This window comes from Pseudopipra pipra, chromosome 5 (genome assembly GCF_036250125.1).
Source record: "Pseudopipra pipra isolate bDixPip1 chromosome 5, bDixPip1.hap1, whole genome shotgun sequence".
In the NCBI taxonomy this organism is placed as follows: domain Eukaryota; kingdom Metazoa; phylum Chordata; class Aves; order Passeriformes; family Pipridae; genus Pseudopipra; species Pseudopipra pipra.
This window is the reverse complement of record NC_087553.1, coordinates 69516676-69539928: the sequence shown is the minus strand read 5'-3', so window position 1 is coordinate 69539928 and position 23253 is coordinate 69516676. Positions and strand designations below refer to the sequence as shown.

At 44.2% G+C, this 23253-nt stretch overlaps 1 protein-coding gene across 2 annotated transcripts; it reads left to right on the top strand.

Annotated features, from left to right (window-relative positions):
• The first annotated feature begins 3161 nt into the window (after positions 1-3161).
• On the top strand, positions 3162-21486 carry DHTKD1 (dehydrogenase E1 and transketolase domain containing 1). 2 transcript variants are annotated; one of them, XM_064656503.1, is made up of 17 exons: positions 3162-3537; positions 5519-5674; positions 6140-6351; positions 7961-8155; positions 8476-8745; positions 11839-12010; positions 13533-13731; positions 14565-14877; positions 15931-16015; positions 16652-16791; positions 17173-17323; positions 17527-17633; positions 18247-18411; positions 18788-18870; positions 19705-19874; positions 20402-20487; positions 20936-21486. In XM_064656503.1, the coding sequence occupies exons 1-17, from the start codon at positions 3177-3179 to the stop codon at positions 21035-21037; spliced, it is 2967 nt and encodes a 988-aa protein (XP_064512573.1). In that variant the 5' UTR covers positions 3162-3176; the 3' UTR covers positions 21038-21486. The 2 variants fall into 2 exon arrangements, with proteins under 2 accessions (XP_064512573.1, XP_064512575.1); XM_064656505.1 differs by lacking the exon at positions 3162-3537 and adding an exon at positions 3921-4510.
• Positions 21487-23253: the final 1767 nt, after the last annotated feature.

Below are 23253 nucleotides of genomic sequence, written 5' to 3'. Positions count from 1 at the left end.
GCTTATTTTCTTTTGAAGCATGATGTCACTGCCCTTTCTAACATGAATAAAGTGCACGATCACCACAATTTTGAGAGGAAACAAAGGTCCTTGTGTGTTTATACCACACACTTCCACACCTTTGACTGTGTTGGTGTAAAGGCCACACAATTAGATCTGGTTTTACCTTTGTCTGACAGCTCAGAAAGCTTTTGTTTCTAAAGCACCTGTTTGGTTTGTGCACACACTGATCAAGCTTTTCTACTGATTTACCAAAACCACATAGATCTCGCTTCCTGAGTCTCAGATATAAAGCAGGGGGTTTTTTTAATTCCTGAAGCTCTTCTTCCCAAGTTTTTCTATGTTTCCTCAATTACTGTCATGCAACTTGCACACAGGATTCAAATTGTGCCAAATACCGGCCTAATGCAGAATCTGTAGGTGTACTCACTATTTCCTTGTAGCTAAATCCAGGAAATCATCCTTTTTTGTCAAGTGAGCAGATATAACTTTTTTAGACCCGTCTGGGTTTTTTTCTCACAAGTTTTGTAGATTATTTATGGTCCCTATTTCCTGGAAAGGAACTGCATTTTGGTGCACATACTCTTTCAAGGTGTACAAGCTTTCATCTTATCCTGTTACAATGAATCACATTTGTTTATCTCCATCCTGACACTCAGATCCAAGGTAACCTCTCTTCACCACACACCTCCAGCTCACAATCTTCCTCAGGACTCCAGTTGTGGACAGTTTTTTTGGGTTGATATAACTCCTAAAGTGGCAAGGGCTATAATGCCTTCAGAAATACTCCAAGCTGATTATGGTTTTCTATTTAAAATACTGCAAGTTTAGATTTGCTAGATAGTCAGACACAAAGTATTTATTATATACAACCTTGGTTTTGAAACATTTCTTGTTTTTTTGGTGAGAACATCAGGTAGTACTGAATCAGCCTCACACAGGAGCCTTCTCTAGGACAGGCTTTCTGTGCCAGAATAGCCAGGCCAGGAGAGTCCCCTTGGATACATCCTCAGGAGCAGCGTTTCTGCTGGCACAGGTACCACTTCCTCACATTTAGATATGAGCCAAAGTCAACAAAACCTTTTATTGACCCAGATACAGCTCCAGCAAGGCTTTTGCCACGTGTAATCATGTCCTACACAAGATGAGCATGCTGGCAAATCTGCAAAGGACTTTAAATCTTTATTAACTGGATTTCGAATCACAGAAAAAAACCAGCAACTTGACTTGATGAGAAATATATTCCATAAACCCCTGCTTAGACTTGATTGAACCAGTAAGTGAACTCATATATACAAATATTTAATTAGTTCTCCAAGACCTACATTGTGTGGCTGAACCATGTCATTGGAAAAAATGGAAAATTTTTAATATTCAAACCTATTCCTATCAGTGCTAATTGGGAAATATTCAGCTAAGTGCCTGTCTGATTTAAAGCAAAACCACATTGATATCTGCTATTCGACTGGTATTTGCTTAAGAACTGTGGAAAAGTATTTAATCATCATGCAGTGTGCCTGCAACATTTGTCTTTTTCCCCAAGCATAGAATGGAAATGTTTAACTATATCAACCCTTTATGCCTCTCTACTGTCAACTTCACTAAATCATATAACCTTTCAGCATTATTTTCAAAGTTCCTTTGTTCTAATTGAAAAAAAAATTAATATTCAATTTCTGTTACACTTCACTGTATTGGCCACATGACCACTGTCATATAGTTGTATCCTTTTGCCTTCTTTGCAACATTCAATTTTATTTATTCACTCTATGCCAGTGCTTGGTCACCCACAGTGAAAAAAATTGTCTCCTAATGTTCAGAGGGAATCTCCTGTGTTTCAGTTTGTGCCCATTGCCTCTGGTCCTGTCATTGGGCACAAACTGAACAGAGCCTGGCTCTGTCCTCTCTGCACCTTCCCTTAGGTATTTACACACATTGATAAGATCCTCCTGAGCTTTTTCTGTTCCAGGCTGAACAGTCCCAGTTCTCTCAGCCCTTCCTCATCTGTACTCCAGTCTCTTCATCATCTCCGTGGCCCTTCACTGGACTTTCCCCAGTATGTCCATGTCTGCCTTGTACTGGTGAGCCCCGAACTGGACACAGTGCTCCAGGTGTGGCCTCACCTCTGCTGAGTAGAGGGGACCTGCTGGCAATCACAGAATGGTTTGGGTTGGAAGGGACCTTAAAGATCATCCCATTCCAACTCCCCTGCCATGCACAGGAACACCTTCCACTAATTCAGAGCTCCATCCAGCTCAGAGCTCCACCCAGCCTGGCCTTGAACAATTCCGGGGATGGGACATCCACAACTTCTCTAGGCAACCTGTGTCAGTGCCTCACCACCGTCACAGCAAAGAACTTCCTCCTAATACCTAATCCAAACCTACTCTCCTTTAGTTTGGATCCATTCACCCTTGTCCTGTCACTACATGCTCTTGTAAAAAGTCTTTCTTGTAGGCTCCCTTCAGGTATTGGAAGGCCACAATTAGGTCACTCTAAAGATTTCTCTTTTCCAGGCTGAACAATCCCAGTTCCCTCAGCCCTTCCTTGTAGGGAAGGTGCTCCATCCCTGTAATCATCTTGGTGGCTTCCTCTAGACTCACTTCAACAGCTCCATGTCTTTCCTGTGCCAGGGACCCCAGACTTGGATGCAGTGCTCCAGATGGGGTCTCATGAGACCAGAGCAGAGAGGCAGAATCACCTCCCCCAACCTGCTGGTGGTTCACAGAATCACAGAATAATTAAGGTTAGAAGGGACCTCGGGAGATCATCGTGTCCAACCCCCTTGCCAAGGCAGGGTCACCTGGAGCAGGTGACACAGGAATGCATCCAGGTGGGTTTGGAATGTCTCCAGAGAGGGAGACTCCAGGCCCTCCCTGGGCAGCCTGTTCCAGTGCTCTGCCACCCTCTATGGACAGAAGTTCTTCCTGATGTTGAGGTGGAACATCTCGTGGTTTAGGTTATGACCATTGCTCCTCGTCGTGGCAGAGTCTGGCACCGTCCTCTTGGCACCCACCTTTGAGATATTTATGTGTATTGATGAGATCCCCTCTCAGTGTTCTCTCCAGACTGAACAGACCCAGCTCCCGCAGTGTCTCCTCATAAGGGGAGATGTTCCAAGACCCCTCACCAGCTTTGTGGACCCTCTCCAGTGGGGAGGGGTCTCTCGTGTCCCGATGAGCCCAGAACTGCACACAGCTCTCCACACGCTCCTCACCCGCTGCCCAGCACACCATCTCCCTCCCCGCTGCCCTGTTCTGTCCGTCCGCAGCCGGGGCAGCCCCGCCCGGCCCCGGTCCGGCGCCGCCCCCGGTGCTCTGGGCGGGCCGGGGGGCGGTGGCGGCGGCGCCGCGGGCGGTTGGGGCAGCGCGGCCGCGGCCATGGCGGCGCTGGCGGGGGGGGCCCGCGCCCTGAGCCGCGCTCTGCGCCCGCCCGGCCCGCAGCGCTGGTACCGCACCGAGCGCGGCGTCTACGGCTACAAACCCGGCAAGGCGGCGGCGCGGCGGGCGGCGGAGCCCCGCGGAGCCGGCAGAGCAGGTGGGACACCCCCGGCGCTGGGCTGGGCTGGGCTGGGCTGGGCGGCGGGGACCGCGGGCCGTGAGGGGTCGGGCTGAGGGGCTCCGTGTGTTGTCCCCGCCGCCTCCCGTCCCCGCGGGATCCCGGCGGGCCCCGCTCGCTCCCAGAGCCCTTGGCCGGGAAGCTTGTGGTGCCCGGCCCCGCGCCACCGGCAGCACCAGCTGCTGGAGTTACTTCAGCGATTCGACGTTACTTCAGTTTTGCTGCCCTAGAAGTACCTCTGCCCCGCGCTTGTCGTTTTCCTTTTCTATTACGGTGCTTGAACTGGCCGTATAGTTACCAGTGCAGGTAACTCTCTCCCACAGGGGTAACTGTGGTGATTTTAACTCGGTTTTATAGTGCAGAAATATGATTTCAAGTGCACAAAACTCTCCGGGGCAGGAGTGTGGTCCCTGCGTTAACAGCTTGGGAGACTTCGATAGGAATGGGCTCCACAGGACAAGAGAGAGAAGAAGCTGCTGGAAAGGGTCCAGAAAGCTGATGGCAGGTCTGGAACATCTCTCTGATGAGGAGACACTGCCGGAGCTGGGCTTATTTAGTCTGGAGAACACTGAGAGGGGATCTCATCAATACACATAAATATCTCCAAGTCGAGTGCCAGGAGGATGGTGCCAGAATCTTTTCAGTGGTGCCCAGCAACAGGACGAGGAGCAATGGCCATAAACTAAAACACAAGAAGTTCTACCTCAACATGAGAAAGAACTTTCCATGGAGGGTGACAGAGCACTGGAACAGGCTGCCCAGGGAGGGCATGGAGTCTCCTCTCTGGAGACATTCCAGACTCACCTGGATGCATTCTCATGTCACCTGCTCCAGGTGACCTGCCTTGGCAGAGGGATTGGACTGGATGATCTCCAGAGGTCCCTTCCAAACATAATGATTCTGGGATTTTTTTGTGAATTAAGCCTGTTGGACAGAAGCAGGAGTGAAACAGGTTCGTAGCTCAGGGACACCAAGTCCTGTCACAAAGTATCCTCCTTGTTAATAGTTAACATATTTCTATGTTACATTTTAAATGGCTTTCTTGCTGAGAGCATTGTGGGAAATGTTAGAGTTATGTTCTGCGTTATGTCCCCCTTGCAGAACCCACTATAGAAAAGGGCCTGTTTTGAATGGGCTGACTTTGTGAACATAGTGGCTGGAGCAGAGTGTCAGCAATGGAAACACAAAAGTCAAAGAAATAACTTAGTGAAATGGTCTCAGAAGTGCATTGTTTTGGAAAATGAAAGCCTTCAGACTTGAATACTGTCAGCACTTTACCAAGATGAAAAACCCCTCCGCACTAGGAATGGATTGTAAACTGGTTCATATAATTAATTTGTACCAGATTCTGCTTGCAGTATATTTTATTGTGTGCAGTTTATCAGCCTGGCTCGTGGTCTGTGCTCAGTGACAGTAAGGTGTGTGTGTGACCTTTCAGCTGCTCATTTGCCTATGTTGATAATTTTTACCACATTTGGCTAAGCACATGCTCTTGGCTCCTGCAGAAACAGCCTTTTTTTCTGAAGTCATGGGACCTGAATTATTGTTAAGACCCAATCCTCCTGTTATTCCAGCAAGGAACAGGGAAGCATAAGTGATATGATTGAGCTGGCTCAGGAAATAATACTTTGTGTGCTGGTGATGTGCTGTTCTCAAGGTGGAGGCACCTGTTCAAAGCAAAGTGAAGTAGTTCTGCATGTGTTTACAGGAGCCTAACTTATGAGGGGAGCCATGGGGAAAATCTAGAGCGTACTGGCTGGAAAACTGGATGGGTGAGCAGATCGAGCAGTTTGCTGATGGACGTATTTAGGGTGATAAGGTGAAGCCAACTGCTTAGATACTCTCCTTCCAGCCAAAACCTTGATAGTTGCCAGTGGACAAAACATTCCTGTGTTGGTGCTGTAAGTGGATTAAATGTGAGCACATGTGTGATGCTGTTCTGCTTTCTTTTTGCTTTCAGTTGACCATGCTCTGGCTCGTTTAATAACTGCGTACGCTGAACACGGCCACAAAGCAGCCAAAATAAACCCCCTGTTTGCTGGCCAGGCTGTTATGAACATGGTACCTGAAATCCAACAGCTGGCTGAAGTTCTTCAAGGGCCTCTGGTTACTACAGGTAAGTCCACAGCCTGCTCACAGTGAGTTCTGTTCGTGGGTGGTTTATTGGGAGGCTGTGGCCTCTGTGGAAGAACCAAATATTGAGTGGTGGTTCAATCAGTAATGAACTTTTGGATGAGAAATTGTCAACTTGGGCCTGCTTATGTCTGTTGCAGAAATCACAGTGCAACGAGTGGCTGCCTTCTAGCATCTTTGGAAATCAGGAAAAATTGTACTTGTTCTTACAGTTACTGATGTTAAACATTAATGTCTTGTTACTTTGATGATTTACATACTTAACACTGTAGTGAAGCTGTCAAAGTACAGGGCAGAAATCAAGACTCATCTTTTCTTGTCTCTCTTAGACTGTTGCTGTGACCTTGAACAGAGGAAGGTCTCTCTCCATGCTTTATTTTCTCCAAAACACGCCTTGGTGCTTCCCCTTCCTCCCCCAAAGTGACTAATAACATTTATTTCCCACTAGGACTTCTAAACATGGGAAAAGAAGAATCTTCCCTAGAGGATGTGCTGGCTTACCTTGACCATATATACTGCGGGCATATTTCCATAGAAACAAGCCAGCTTCCAACTTTGGAGGAGAGGGAATGGTTTGCTAAAAGGTTTGAAGAGCTAAAGCAAGAAGCATTTACACCTGAAGAGAAAAAGCACTTGTGCAAACTGATGCTGGAGTCCCAGGTACCTTGTTCCCCATTGTTGGATTGTAATAGAGTCGTGAAATCTTGTCATGGATCCTTTACTGCTCTGGACACTATTCATGCAGAAAAAGAACAATCACTATCCTGAAAGGCTTTGACAGTGTGCAAGAGGAAGAGGTACAAGGTTTTGCAGTACACAAATGCAGCAATCTCACTGGAGTTTGTTGCTGAATTTACTTGGCAGCCATTATTGAAACAAAGAGCCATATTTTGGTTTGTACAAACCCATGAGTAATCAGTCTTCAAAAGTGAGATTCTCTGAGGCTAATGATCTGACAGCTCACTGAAATGTTACTGATGGGAACACAAGGCTGGACAGAGCTCTGTGAAATCTTAGTGTTCTGGTGCTGATCTGTTTTACTGCCTTTAAAGTATGGTATCTCTCAAGGTTTTGGGAGGACAAATCACAGCTGGACTGAGGTGTTATGATACAGCACTGGCAAATTTGCTTTTCAGCAAGGAGCCTTTGTTCAGTGCATTCTGTGAGGAAATGAAATATTTATGTGCTTTCGAAATGTGTAGAGAAAATTGATTCCAATACGTCTGTACTGTGAAAAATTTTAATTTTTTCCCCTTTTCTTCCCATGCTATCCAGAAGGATGGAAAGGTAGAAGAGCAGGATCGGTGAAGGTTGGAAAGGTAGAAGAGCAGGATCTGTGAAACTGTCCCTGTTTCCAGTTTTCCAAGTGGAAGGAGTGTTAAATGTAATATTTACCAATGACTAAATAGAAGTGTATGGTCCATTTTGTATTTTGTTGCCTCTTTGGAAGGTAGAGGAATTTGACAGTGACACAAGAGGTTGATACTGGGGCCCTATTTTGATTTCAGTATGACCAGAACTATACTAAGAGTGTAGAATTTAACCCTGACAGAAAAACTGCTTTTATGAGTGAATACTTTTGTATCATTTATTCCTTAGAACTGAATGTTGCTTAAATAGAGGATGTTCAGCAGTTGGCTCTGATTTTTGGGTGTGGATCTGTCTTCTCAGTTACAGACTTCATTTATTTTCAGTCTTCTGCTGCAAAACACTAAGTAAACTTCCAGTGCTTCCAAAACTTGGTCACTTATGAGAGCTGGCTAGGCACAGGTGAATGGAGTGAAGTGAGAAGAAAATGAAATAAATACAGATCCATTTATTTTTCTTCTCTCAAGCATTCTACCTGTGTACTAAGGACTGTGCCAAATATAAATCAAAATGAAACACTGTCCTTCTCTAGCACTTTGTATCTCAAGGTAGTTATGTTTAATACTGTAAAAGAACACCACTCCTTAATTTCCACCTAAAACAGGTAAACTGTTAAGTAATTTGTAAATTGCTCTAGTGTTACAGTTCTTCATACATCTCCTTCCACATTAGACAGAGAGAGTTTGGTCCTCAACCTAACATTTTTCTGCTTAGGAGGAGATAAGAGCTGATTTCTTGTAGTCATCACAGCTTCTGGTCTCAGACTGTGTGGGTGGAGAGTGAGCCGAGACTTTGAAGGAGTGTTTTTAGGTTTGTGTGCCTTAAGGATACAAACCTAAATCCTAAACAGAAGACTGCTGCTTAAAATAGCCTAATGCTGAAGTTGTCCTGTTTTTCACAGGAGTTTGATCACTTCTTAGCCACCAAGTTTGCCACGGTGAAGCGCTATGGCGGCGAGGGGGCCGAGAGTATGATGGGCTTCTTCCACGAGCTGTTCAAGATGTGTGCGTACAGCGGAGTGAGGGATGTTGTTATTGGGATGCCTCACCGTGGAAGGCTTAATCTCCTCACAGGTCTGCTTCAGCTTCCACCCGAGGTAAGAGGTTCATAATCTCATGAGCACTTGCTTGATGCCTGGTTTATTTGAGGTGAAATAAAGCCCCAAAAGTTTGTCATGTTGTAAGTGCTGGAGCCATAAAAGTTAACTTGTGTGAGAGTGTTTTCCCTTCCTGTCAACACTTCAGCCAACTGTCCAGAGGAGGCTGTAAAAATCACTCTAATGCAGGGCTTTCTGTGCTGTTATCAGAAGCACCCTTGTAATTTCAGGAGAAGGAGAGCATGGGGTTCAGTAAATGCTTTTCTTTCACCGTGTCAGTGAATCAGAAAAGGGTTTTGACCAAATCTGTTTCCATGCAGCTCATGTTCCGTAAGATGCGTGGTTTGAGTGAGTTCCCAGAGAATTCAGCAGCCATTGGGGATGTTCTCTCCCACCTGACATCTTCTGTAGACCTCGACTTCGGTGCCCACAGGCCTGTGCACGTCACCTTGCTGCCCAACCCCTCCCATTTGGAAGCCATCAATCCAGTGGCCGTGGGCAAGACACGGGGGAGGCAGCAGACCCTGCTCGATGGAGATTACTCCCCAGACAGCTCTGCACAGCCCGGGGACAAAGTTATTTGCCTGCAGGTATTTTGCTCACAATTCCTAACTGATCTTTGTAAGACTTGCTGGACTAGAATGTGAACAGAAGTGTATACAAAAATATCAGAAAAACACTGATTTGATGTATAATGACAAGTACTGGGATCCTGTTTATGGGGAAAGAGGAGGGCAAGGAAGATTTCCAGGTGCCATATGTGATGATACTGGCATTTAAACAACTGCACTTCTAAGGTTTCTGAAGAACTGCTTCTGATATCTTCCTTTTTTTAAATAATACTCTGCATTGGGAGCCATGTGTGCCTTTCCTCACAGACCACTTTTGCATTTAAACCACCACCACCACCAAAATCCTTCTTTTAAATTAATAGGTTTGGAGAAGATCTGTCAACAAGGTTGCAGAATCCTCAGGAGGATTTAGAATTTTGTCATTTTATCATGGTACTGTTGAAGACTCTGCTGGAATTAGTTTTTACTCCTTGACCTGACTTTTATAGTTGTAGAGGCAATCCTAAATAGTTCCTTGATAAATTTTATTTTCTTGCATTGTGCTCAACTTGGAAAAACAAGTGAGTCAAACTCTTCACATTTTAAAGCCAGGAGTAAAAACGAGTTGGGCAGACCTGTTCTCCTGTGAAGCCTAAATCAACATGGAGGAAGTTACATATAGAAATGAAAACGTAATTCAGTTCAAAAAATGTTTTGCTTCCTTCTGGAAAGGGTATTGAAAAAAAGCAGAAATGGGAATATCTTGGGCAAGTTTGGGTTCTTATATTTTTTTATTAAAAAAAAGGGTTTAGGGCATGCAAGTTCAGGGAGGTGTTTGTGGCCCACTGTGTCTCCTCCTCATATTTCTGTGCAGTTGTGTCATTTTGAGAACATACTATTGTTTCTTAGATTCTCTCTTTCTCTCATTCTAATAATGTTAGATTTTCACCATGTAGTAATGAGAGTACGGCAACTCTTTAAACAAAGATTCTTCAGGATAAATGGACCTTCCCTATGCAGGAAAAATTTAACTGTTTGGGTTTTGTACAGGTAAGTGGTAGGAAGGGTTGCACAGTAGAGAAGAACAACATTAAATCTGAGCTAGAGACCTCCATGTTAGTAACTGATTCAAAGTATGCCTAAAAGAAAGAAAATGTTTCATGGAATTGTGACTGTGGCTTCAAGAGGTCCAAGGGTTAGATTGAAAAAAAAAAAAAAAGGCCAATTTTTACTTATGACTGTTAACTGCTATCACTCAGCTAATTGAGAAGAAAGAGATGAAAGCAGACGCCACCTTTTTCAGAATCTTGGTTTGGAAGTTTCTCTTTGGGCTTTCTGGGGATTTCTGTTTTTACAGTGCTTTTTCTTGAGAAATATAAGTGTAGACACACTGAATTGAGGTTTACTCTGGCACTTGCTCTGTTTGTCCACTAGAATAGACCTTCCACTAGCCTGAGGGCAGAGCTTGAGGGGAAAAAGAGTAAAGATCAGCTAAGGTGCTGATCAGCTAAGGTGCCAGTGTAAGCCTAGTTGTCCAAGGTCTGAAAATCTTTTTTTGGAAATTCAGTGTGCTTAGAATATATGAAGACTATAAAACTCTTCTGCATGGACACCTCTGCAGTATTTAATTGCCCATCTCTGCTGAGAGTGGCTTATTTTTCACCTTCTCACATATCTTAACTCTACTTCCTGGACATCAGGCAACTACTGATGTTTATGATTTGAACTGAAATTTGAGAATAAGATCTCCCAGAAATAAATTTCAAATTTGACATTCTACTGTCAGGGTCACTGTTTAATGAATGGTGGCCTTGCTTTTATGTTTTTTGCTAATGCAGCCCAGAAAAAAAGACTGTCCTAGCAAAAACTGTCTCCATCTTTCTGGTAGAATGAGGAAAATCCTACCTGCACCACAGGAATTGGATCTTCTGGGGTTTGAGATGATATGAAGAGTCTTGTATGGTTGGATAGCCACACTGTCTGTAGGTTTTACTGCTTTGGGATGTGCTGAAGGCCATGAAGTTCTCTCAGATGTTCTAGGGTCTTCATTGAAATGCTATCACTGAGATACATAGCCTTCTTATGCAGCAGAAAAAAACAGGAAGGAAAAGTGAAAACCCAACACTTCAGGAGCAAGTGTAGCATGGCAAGGGATAGAGTGGGGGTGCTGGGTTGTCTCTCTTGCAGTAGTTACCTTTGTTTTTCTGTGATACCTCTTAAAAACTATATCAGAACTGTATAAAACCCAGTGCTGCCATTTCACTGGTTGCACCTCTACTGCCTTGCAGGTGTACTTGCACCTCAAAAGTCTCCTGAGGCTTGACATCACTATCCCATAGCTAGAAGGTAGAACTGTCAATAAGAAGGTACATAAATTTGCATAGTGACTTTGCTCTGCAGAGGACTGAGTCTGCATTCTGAGGAAGCTGTGATCATACTGACCAATGGAGAACTATCTCTAGTTTCGAAACATTGGAATGCTAAATGATACTCATGCTGGTATCTCTAGCCTTTTTGGAAATCTGGTTTGGACATCACAATGGACTCCCCTCCCCTTCCAAAGTATTTTTTTATTTGCAACATTTATTTGCTATTCCTATTTTGAAATGTAGCTAAGAATTTAGGTTTTATTTCCTTCTGAAAGCTTTTATTTGCTTTTGAGTGCTTCTGTTAATTTTCCTCTTGTTTTTCTCCTGTTGTGTCTGTTCTTGTCTTTGGGAAGGTAGGAGTAGGCATAAGTCCCAGTTCACCCAAATTCAGCAAAGAGTGCTGAATTTGTTCAGGGGTCAGGGACTTGCTGCTGACTGCTGCAGCTTTGCCATAGCCAGGACACTTGCTGTCACCTGGACACTGGTGGGTCAATTTTAGGAGTTTATAGGTCAGTTCCAGGTAGGAATTACATCAGGCAGTCATGTACACACGTTGGCTGCTATGGCCTTGTGTTAGTGATAAGGTAATATAAAGTCTCAAATCATAAAAACAGTAGTCTGAAAGGTTTTAAGAAGTGGGTCCAGCTGGAATAGTATCTGTTCCATGTACTCAATTTAAAGGTGTTGCTTAATGAGTTACAGTTTTGATTTTGCTGTTCCTCCAGTATTTCCTAATGAGACTTTTCCATCTTCCCTAATGTAGGTTCATGGTGACGCTGCTTTCTCTGGGCAAGGGATTGTTCCTGAAACACTGACCCTCTCTAATCTACCACATTTCAGAGTTGGTGGGAGCATCCACTTGATTGTTAATAACCAGCTGGGCTATACCACTCCTCCAGAGCGAGGAAGGTCGTCCCTGTACTGCAGTGACATTGGTATGTGGAGCTGAATCAGGAGAATTGTCTGTTGTGTCAGAAAGGATTTTTAACTTCAGTGTGGATATGTGCTGTGCTGTGGGCTTTTTATAGCAAGTCCCTATCAGCTCTGGGGAGTTGTGCTAATATAGCTCCAGTTTCATGATAGAGTAGAAATTAAAATTATTATCGATTATTTCCTCCTACTGGCAACAATTCAGATGCTAAAAATATGCCCTCCCCCGTCTGCCTTATGGCAAAGACTAAACACCAAGGGAAAACCTGATCACATTTTCACGGGATGTTATGAAATATTTGCAAGATTACTGTGAAGTCTCTGTAACTCGTTTAATTTCTGTCATGTCATTGACAGCTTTCAAAAAAGTGTTGCGATGGAGTGTGTAACATGTATTTTAAATACATCTTGTTAAATTTCATCAAAATCATCCCAGTGTGTTTTCTGAGCAAGATTTATAGGGCAGATACTCCTTCATTTTTCTGTTGTGTTTGTTGTCAGGTGAGCTTGTTGAGCTTTTAATGGAAAGATGAGGCTCAAGACCTTTCCAAGCTTAAACTAGAAGTCTTTTGTTTTGGATTGATCTTTCTTAGTCATAAACAGATGTATTATCACTAGGATTAGAGACTCAGTAGTAAGTTCTCTTGTGTATGTCACTTATAACTAAAAATATACTTTTGTATGTTTTTAAGACTTAACATTAAGTATTTGTGTTTGTTTTATGGTTTCATCAAACCAAACAGGTAGATTCATTAATCTGGTAAGGTAGATAGCATATTTTAGTACTACTTTTCCCTGGGCTGGTTTTGTGTTATGGGTTGTTTTTGTTTGTTGTTGTTTTTTTTTCCTCCATCCTCAATTTTCCTTTCTTCTTACCTGTCAGTAGGAGGGAAGATGTTACCATTTGACTTTCAGGATTTTGCTAAGGAGGGAAACTTGACACAGGAATGGCTGAAATATCCTTATTTCCCAGAATTTGGACAGATAAAGTACAGGAGGAGCACTGTTGCTGGGAGGATTTGCAGCCAAATTGTCATACAGGGGAGGGTGTTGATACATTTGAATTTTGCAGTGTTTTCTTTAATGAAGAATCCTCTCTGGAACAGGGGACAAGGGAGAAGGTTGTTTCTGGCCTGTATGAAATCATAGTAGTGATAGCTTAGGATAAGAAGGAAATAAAATTTAATTTTTGTTTGAAAGAGGTGTGATCAAATAATTCTCTCCCATTCCCTGCAGACTTCCAGATCAATAACATGCAGGAAATGTGTAGAGAAAGTCCTCTGGGAATTTAGTGCTTGTAAAGAAGTTGTGCTCAAACTGTCACAAATTCAAGAGGTTGGGCTAATTGTACTGTCTCTCAGGGAAGACTCCTCTCCTTACCCCAGCTCCCATCACAAAGAGCATCTGTCGTTCGTTTGTTGTTCCATTCACTTCGCATGAGTTGTCTGTAATTTCAGCAGAGTAGGTGTCTGTTTTCTCTGGAAGGGGTTTCATGTGATTACTGTTATATTCCAAATCCCTGGGCAGGTAAGATCATTGGGTGTGCAGTTATCCACGTGAATGGGGATGATCCTGAAGAAGTTGTCCGTGCCACACGCCTGGCCGTCGAGTACCAGCGCCAGTTCCGCAGGGACGTCATCGTAGATTTGCTGTGCTACAGGCAGTGGGGCCACAACGAGCTGGATGAGCCCTTCTTCACCAACCCCTGCATGTACAAAATCATCAGGTAAGGGAGGGTTCCACCACCTCGTGGGGAACCCGAAATGTGCTTGGGTCTACACCAACTCAGTATTGCTGCTGCAGCAGAAGTTTCTGTGTAATTAAGATCCTCCACCATATGGACAGGTCTTCATGTAAGTGCAGCTACACTGTCAGCAGCCTTGACTGAGGTGTGACTCTGATAATGAGATGTTAATGAGGGTAATCACTAGTGTTGGCTCTTAAATATGCAATTTGATGCCTCTTGGAGCACACAGCTCTTGGATTTCAAATTCGTGACCATTAGTAATCAGGAGGCAAAGTTGTCTTCTGGGTGCCAAGGGGAAGCGTGGATAATGTGGGAGAATGGGCAGGAAGCCAGTGTGATGTTTGTCTTGTCTTTGCCTGGTCCTGCTCATCTTCATGAGCATTTAAATGTATTCAGATCCCATCCTTATCCCCAAAGCAAAATACACAAAAATTTACTGGCCTGTGAATTCCTGTGTTTTAGGTAAAGCATTTATAGAATGGATGGCTTGATTCTCATCTAATGCTGTGAATTTCTCTGAAGAAAATATGCATGGTAAAACAGAAGGGTTTTGGACTCATTTTTACCTGTAACTGCCAACTCTAGGCACCTTTTTTTTTTTTAAAATAAAAGACTGTAAAATACATATCCAAGAGAACTGTTATCTTTCTGAAAATCCCAGGAAAGCAGACTTGATGCAAATGACTGTAATGCATCAGGACACCATTTATTTTTGTTTTCCATGGTACCTGGCTGTAGTAAGGTGGTATTTTCTTGTTCTGTGACAATGTTTTCAGATTTCATCTCTATGGGGTTTGATCCCTCCCTGACAGATCCCGTAAGAGTATCCCAGACACGTATGCAGAGCACTTGACAGCTGCTGGGCTCATGACTGAGGCTGAAGTGTCCGAGATAAAGACGACGTACTATTCCAAACTCAACGACCACCTTGCCAACATGACGTCGTACAGCCCACCTGCCACCAACCTGCAGGCTCACTGGAAAGGCTTCGTGGAGCCCTCTGCTAAAATCACCACCTGGGACACAGGGATGCCTGTGCCACTGCTGCAGTTCATCGGAGCCAAGTCTGTGGAGGTGCCCGAAGAGCTCCAGATGCACAGCCACCTCCTGAAGACCTACGCGCAGGTCAGTAGAGGGTGGTGATGTTTCTGGTCCCATTGCTCAGAGGTACTAAATGCAGTAAGACTGCCAGTTAGAGAGTAGCATGGTATTCTCTAGGAAAAAAACCAGCTCACTGTTTCAAAGCTCAGATTATGCCATTTTTTCTCCAGGTTTGAAGAAAGACGTGTCTTCTCCCCCCAGATCTGACCCTATACATTATTTTGTTATTTCAACAATGTTTTGTTGCAATGAAGAAAAAAACTTATAGAAAATACAGTTTATTATTCTTACAACTAATAGAAACTGGTATGATAAATGACTAACATTTATATACTTTATGATTAGAATCAGTATTTTGTGAGAGAATGAGTCAGGAACCTGGTAATCCCGTACACAGTTTCCACAGCCAGTAGTGAGTGTTTTATGGTTTATATATATAAACATCAGACAACACATGGCCAAGTTTGACAGCCAGGGTTTGATAGCTCCTAAGTTTGTGTTTGGTTTGGCTTGGTTTAGGGTTGTGAATGTTTCCCTCTGATGAATGATGAGCATGTGCAGGTGTCTGGTTGGCAGCTGTAGAGAGGCTGTGAGTTGATTATTTCAGAAGGCTGATGTTCTTGTCTTCCCAGCCCAAGGCAAGAACTTCACAGCTGGGTGTGATCATTTGTCTGCAGTTCTGCAGGGCAGAACAGGGACGAGTTCTGGAGACTGAAATACTTACACCTGGCATCTTTCATCATTGCTAACCAGACAGACCCAAAATTCTGTCAAGACTACACTCTCTGCTGTGATTTTTAATATTTTCAGACTAAGATTAATTTGTCAGTCCAGTTTGTTGACTGGTAGGTGAACACCTGGATCATCCATGGTTCTGTGGCCCTCAGGCAAACTTCAGGATGTGCTTAAATAAGACTGTGTATTCCAGTCCAACCTAAGCTGGCTGCAGGAATGTAGCCTTTCTCTCCATAGTGGTTTTTTTTTTTTCCTAGCTTCTGTTATTGGTCTGTGCCACCAAAAGAACTACAGATGGAAAAAAGCAAAATAGTAACTTTTCCTTGTTCTTTACTTGTTTAGTCAAGGGTTCAAAAAATGGAGGAAGGAAAAAAGCTGGACTGGGCAACAGCTGAAACTTTAGCATTTGGTTCTCTGCTGAGCCAAGGTAAGAGGCGACAGCAGACAATAAAATACTTTTGCTTTAATGTCAATAAAGGATAACATTAGACTTGTTAGGTGTTTCTAAGTAAAAAGATTGATATGATGTATAAATTTGATAATTTGCAAGAGAAGGTAAATATGAATCCTGTATGTCACTAATATTTGTAGATTAAGTTCTAAATGTCTTCAAAGAATTGTTGCTCCCTATCGCTCCCCAAAAATATTTGTGCCTAGAGCTAAGCATGTGAGCAATGCACCTGAAAGCAGTGGGGCTCCCACGTACACTGTTTTATGCTACTATTTCTTTTCCCTCCTCTCGTGCCTGAATTCATTATCTCCATTTACCTGTGATGCAGAATGCATGTTTTTTTGCAGTTTGCTTCAGTAAATTGAACCATGTACCCCAAAATGATTCTTGGCTGCAGGGAGGAGAGAAGAGAAATGTCAGAGCATCTCTGTCCTTGTGAGTTGGAGCTGCTGCAGGTTAAGAATTTAATCTCAGATTTGATGTTGCTAATGAGAGAAATCCAAGAAGAGACAGAACAAGAGCTGTAATATTTTGGACATGGAGAGTTGTTGTCCCGCATGTTTCCTTTTTACATGACTTGCTAATTCAGTGTTTTGTTTATTGCTTGGCAAGGGTTTAATATCAGACTAAGTGGACAAGATGTTGGCAGAGGAACCTTCAGCCAACGACACGCGATGTTGGTTTGCCAAGAGACAGATGATACCTACATTCCTCTGAATCACATGTCCCCAGACCAGAAAGGTTTCCTAGAGGTGGGTTCTGTGGTCCACAAGACCACCTTCTTCCTGTTGTGCTGAAACAATGCATGTTTTAAGGCTGCTGGGATACACATAGGTAGCCTGTGTGTTCTGGCAAACACCAGATGCAGGGACATGACAACTGTCAGGGCACTCCTGTTCTTTGTAGTTACAAACAACAACTTTAACAAGGGGTTTTGCTTTTCTTTGAGAGATCAGGTATTATTCTTTTCCCCTCAGTGTCTTCAGCCAAAAGCAAAACAGAGGTGACCATCAGTTGCCTTTAGCAGTGCATGTCCTCAGTGTGCCCCGCACTGATGTGCCTGGTTCTGAGGGTTCTTAACCCTGGGTTGTCTTCTTCCTTGCCTACCCCTCCCAACAATTTCCTTTTGTTAGGTGAGTAACAGTCCCTTGTCTGAAGAAGCTGTGCTTGGTTTTGAATATGGAATGAGCATTGAGAGCCCCAAGTTACTGCCAATTTGGGAAGCTCAGTTTGGAGACTTCTTTAATGGAGCCCAGATAATATTTGACACTTTCATCTCTGGAGGTGAGTGTACAAGGAGATAATACATGTAAAAATGAATCATTTGTACTATGCACATTTTTAGAAAATCCAGCATACCAACAGCATGTTTCAGGCTTGTATTTAATGATGTGAAAATCAGCTGTTCTTTTTTGCTGAGTAGTTTCTGCAAAGTAATGTGTTCTGTGGAAATCATTCTTCCCTTCCTCCTCATTCTGTGTTTCCAGGTGAGGCCAAATGGCTTCTGCAGAGTGGGATAGTAATTCTTCTTCCCCATGGCTATGATGGTGCAGGCCCTGAGCACTCGTCCTGCAGGTTGGAACGGTTCTTGCAGGTACCCACCACCCCTATTGGGGTCACATGTCCCCCAGCACAGCACTGGCAGTCAGTGCTCTGGGAGTTGTGCTGCAGAAATGCAAAGTGGGGATTCCTGGTGTACCTGCTCTGGTGCAAGACTGTGATGGAACCTTGTGATAAGTGCTTGTGGTTCCTGTTGCATCTGTCCTTTAGACGCAGATCATACAAACAGAAGGCTGCACACTATTAAATAACAGTGAATCTGTGGCACATTTAAAAAAAAAAACCATCTTAAAATTCATTGTTGTGCCCTTGTGACTGTTGTAAGTAAATGAAAGCTGTTTCATCTAAGTAAAGAAAGGGGCTTGGAGCATTTTAGAGAGATGCTGCCACTCTCATGAAGAAGTCGTGACCTGTTAAAAAATCTGTCATGCCCTGGTTGCAGTGTGCTGGAAGGAGGCATTCAGATGTAACCTTACCAGTTGAATGCTAAAGCCATTTCTTCTCTGAAGTTCTTCCCTTGCAATCATCTGAACTGGGATATTTGTTCACCTCTTCCTATACAGGTCGATGTGTCTTGTGTGCCTGGATTTTTTCTTGCATATTTGTCTCACTGCTTTCTTTGGCATTGCTGTGTCCCCCCTTTACAGATGTGTGACAGCTCAGAGGAGGGAGTTGATGGGGACCAGGTCAACATGTCAGTTGTCCATCCCACCACCCCAGCACAGTATTTCCATTTACTCCGGAGGCAAATGGTCCGAAACTTCAGGAAACCTCTCATTGTTGCATCTCCCAAAGTGTTACTCAGGCTCCCAGTAAGCTGAAAAATACCTTTTCTGGTTTTTTGGGTTTTTTTTTTCTTCCTACTCTTTTGTATTCTCTTCCCCTTTCTTTTTGTTGTTTTTCTGTGTTCTCTGATCTCTGCTTTAGGGTCAAATCAGTGGGATTTTTCCTGTTTGGGACTGAATGGATTGAGGGTTAAAGCTGAGTGGAGGTGAGCTAGAAGTAGGGTTGATTCTAGGTCTGACAGTGTTCTTGGGAAGCTTATCATTCCACATTTCACTGGGAGTGGGAATGGGGGAGGGAAGGCTATATTTTGTACTTACCAAAACCCTGTCTCAGTATTCTTTCTGACTCTGGCCTAAGGGAGAGGTAGCAAGACTTGGTAACTTCCAGCTCTCTCCCATGCAGGCTGCTGTATCGAGTTTTGAAGAAATGGCCCCAGGGACAACATTCAAGCCTGTCATTGGTGACTCCTCAGTAGATCCTAAAAGGTAGCTTTACTTGCTTAGAGGAGAAGCTCAGAAGGGATATCCTGTCCCTTTCTCCCACCTAACACCTCAAATTTGAAGTGGTAGGAAAGAGGTGACTTTGGGGGACAAATGCTGTTTTGTGGGTGGTGGCTTAGTTTTACTTGTTCCTCTCCTTTTCTTCTGGTGATTGTTGGTAGTTACCAGGTAGTTACCTGTCTGCAAAACAGTGAGGTGTTCAGGCAGGTGGCCCTTGCCCCCACAGGGAGGTTGAATCTGTAGTTACTGACCCGATGGGCACTATTCTGCACCATGTTCCTTGGCTGACAGTCACTGGGAGCAGCTGTTACCCGAATCATAGATTCATTTAGGCTGGAAAAGACCCCCAAGATCATCAAGTCCAAACTTTAACCCAGCATTACTGAGTCCATGACTAAACCATGTCCCCAAGTGTCACATTTAGACTTTTAAATACCTCCAGGGATGGTCATTCCACCACTTCCCTGGGCAGCCTGTTCCTGTGCTTGACCCTTTCAGTGAAGTTTTTCCTAATATCAATCTAAACCTCCTCTGATGCAACTTGAGGCCATTTCCTCCTGTCCTGTTGTGTGTTGCTTGGCAGAAGTAACTCCCACCTGTCTACAACCTCCTTCTAGGTAGCTGTAGAGAGTGAGAAGGTTGAAGGGGAGTGGGAGGCAATGGAAGGCAAAAAAGAGAAATGAATGGTCTAGGGAAGCAATTCAGCTTCATAAAGTTGTCTTTGAAGTTTGGCTGGTTGTATTTGTTGGAAGTGTGAAGCTGTTCTGCATCGAGTTTCTGTAAAACCCTTAACTTGGAAACATTCTTGTTTTTCTTCAGTGTCACCCAAGTGGTGCTGTGTTCTGGAAAGCATTACTATGCTCTGGTGAAGCAAAGAGAGACACTGGGAGAGAAGCAGCACAACACAGCTATTCTGAGACTTGAGGAGCTCTGTCCTTTCCCCCTGGAGGCTCTACAGCAAGAGTTGAGCAAATACAGCCAAGCAAAAGGTCAGCCAGACTTTTACCTTTGTGTTTCTGGTGTCTTTGAAGTATTGAACTGAATCTGTTGCCTGCCTTTTAGGATAAAGAGCTGTAATGGCTTTTTCCAGTTTGCTCTTCCCCTCGTACATCCAAGTGTTTCTGGAGTGGGATAATGCAAATGTTTGTCTTGTGCTAAAAGAACTTGTCTCTTTGCTATTGTCTCTCTGCTTCCAAAAAGTAGGACTGAAAATCAGAGCGAGCCATTTGGGATGTTTTTTTGCATTGGTCTTTGCAGTTCAGTCCTTTAAGTAGCTTTTGAAAACAGCAGTAGAAAAACTGAATATATACACAGTGTACCCCTGTGGTGGACACACTTTGGGTTTGAATTCAGCAAGCTGGGACCTGCAAGGGAATTCAATTTAGCAAGCCTTCATTTTAGAGGTAGTGCCAAGGCAAAAAAGGTAGAGGTGCTAAAAAAAGGAAAAAACTGTCCTTTTTGAGCTGCTGAAAAGATAAATATGTGCATTTGTAATGTACCCTTATCCTTCCTTTAGACTTCATCTGGAGTCAGGAAGAACCACAGAACATGGGGCCATGGTCCTTTGTGTCACCACGGTTTGAAAAGCAGCTGGGGCTTAAGGTAAGATAAGATGTCCACCAGTGTTATGAAGTTCAAAGTTCTCCTTAAATGCAAAATTCTGTGGTGCTTACACAAAAACCTAATCCTGATGCCTAAACCAAACACTTTCTAATTTAAGCTGCTTCTGCTCTTTATAGCACCATTGGTGATGGGCAAGACTGGAGCCTTATTTTACTCTGTGTTTAATCAAAGTAGATAGGATAATGAAAGATCCCAGGTAGGAAACAGCATGCTTGGAGTAGGAGAAGAATCCAAAGCTGCCATTTGCTCTGGCATATCATGCACTATAATGTCCTTTGAGCCACGGTCTGTGGGAGATGGAGGACAACCTCCTGCATTCCTTCCAGCTGGTGATACCTGCCAGCAGATATCCCCATGGCATCAGGACCTCAAGATACAACCCTGTTCCTGTGCTTCATTGATCATTTCCTCCCAACTCCAATTTCAGCTCCGCCTTGTGAGCAGACCTCCCCTCCCAGCCCCAGCTGTTGGCATTGGAACCCTCCACAACCAGCAGCAGGAAGATGTTCTGAGGAAGACATTTATCTAAGTTTTCAACAGACAGACTGCTCCTGCTGCCAGTCGTGTTTGGTGCCTCCTCCTGTGAAGAAGAACAAAGGCCAGATCCTTAAAACTCTTGGTTCTCCAAAATGGAAACCAAAAAAAGGGTGGAATGAGTTTGGTAATGATGAAGAAATTTTTTCATGTAGGGGAAAACCTAATGATGAGAAAGGATGCCTGTTACTCTTGATACTTCTTGTTCTCTTGTAGTATTTTCTACAAAACGTCTCTTTAAGGTTAAAACCAAAATCCAGTCTAGGGGACAGATTGGTGAGGTGACTATATAATGCCTTATATCACACTGCTTATCTGCACTTTAGAGTTCCTGGGATGGTGCATGCGTGGAAACAGGCTCTGTTTCTTCTGTTTCCACATAAGTGTTAGTGCTGTTTGGTCAAATAAATGCTTCCCCATGCCTGGGAATGAGCCATTTCTGTAGCAGAGTGTTGTGAATTTTCCCTTTTTTCTTTTCCTGTGGGCCAGGAATGAAATCTGTTGTGGCTGTTGGTGCTCTTATTAGTGCCTGAGTTGTTAAAGCAGGATTCTGGGGGGAAACCTTGCAGGATGGCTCCTGAAGGTTTCAGGCACCACTGTTTTTCTCATCTGGAGGGTGAGAAACCCTGAGGGAAGGTTTCAGCATAGCTGTCATCTGGGGAAAGGAAAGAAACCAGTCTTAATTGAGAAACAGAGGATAAATGACCAAAACACTGAGAGTAAGCAGGGGAATAATGAAGCTGGATGGAAGAGAGAAGTAAAAGCTGGCCAGGCAGACCCCAGTGTTGACTGCCCCGCAGCAGCATTCCCATCCCAATAGGATTTTTCCCAGCAGTTTTTTTTTTTTCAGGTTTCAGTGTAAAGTTGGCATCTCCCTGCTCCTCTCCAGGTTACCTGGGGGAGCATGGTTGAGTAATCCAAACTCACTGTGAGCCAAAGACTTCTCTGGAAAGAAGCAAGTGGGGTTTAACCAACACTTCCAAACAGAAAGTCATGGCAGGTGAAGAAGGGCAGATCTCAGGCAGGGTGTGCATTCAGCTGGGGAGGCAGCTCCCAAAATCATCTCTGAAGCCTGCTCTGCTGTTTCGTTCTAGTTAATTCACACATTCACTCATTAACTCCATATGACCCAGAAATAACCTCTGTAATCCCTCTTCTGTGGTGTTTCACGTCACTGCTTTAGCACATCCATCCCTGTGATGTGAAATCATGTTTCTCCCACTTTGCTCTAGCAAACTTCACAACTTCTTACTCATCCTGAACAGCTTTATCTAATCAAGGCATATTCTGGTTTAAATTTCTGCTGATAAGTAGAAAAAGGAGGCTGAAGAGAAACATTGCTTTGGCTGCAGCTGTAGCCAAGGAAGTTGTAGAGCACAATCACCAGCCTTGACTGGTGATTACATAAACCCACATTTTTTTTTCACTATGACAGGGCACACAAGGGAAGAACAGACCCTGTGTTTTGAGTTTCACGTGGCCTAGACCTGACCTTGCTGTGCACCACAGGCTGTGCAGGTCAGGTTATCCAACCAAGCAAAGGATGCTCGGGTGCTCCAAGCCTGTTTGATGCTCCTGGTGGGAGACACAGCTATTTCTGCAGAGCTGCTCAGCTCAATGCCCCCTGCTCAGCCTTGGTGTGCCATGGAGCTCCCCAGGGATACTGGGGTGGGAAGGGAGAGCTCTCCTCGGAATTGCTGACGCAGACTGCCTGCAGAACGCTGCTCTTCCATGATGGCTAACAGCTCCCAGGAGCAACACAAAGCACTTGCTGACTTAGGGGCTGACGCTGTTTCTCCCATCGATTTTGGATGCACACAAGGCTGTTTTCCATCTGTGCACCGTGCTCTGCTCTGCAGGTAGGCGTGGCTCTGCCTGCACGGGGCTGGAGTGCTTTCGCCAAAAAGCATTTGGGAAAAGAAGCAGAAATTAGAATCACAGAGTCGTAGAATATTCTGAGTTGGAAGGGACCCACACAGATCATTGAGTCCCACTCCTGGCCCTGCACAGGACAACCCCAAAACCACACCATGTGCCTGAAAGCATCCAAATGCTTCTTGAACTCTGTCAGGCTTGGGGCTGTGACCACTTCCCGGGGGAGCCTGTTCCAGTGCCCAGCCACCGTTTGGTTGGAGAACCTTTTCCTTGCAGAAGCCCCAGGGGTGAGCACTGCTTGACAGTGGGAGCAAGTTTCCCAAGTGTGCAGGAAAC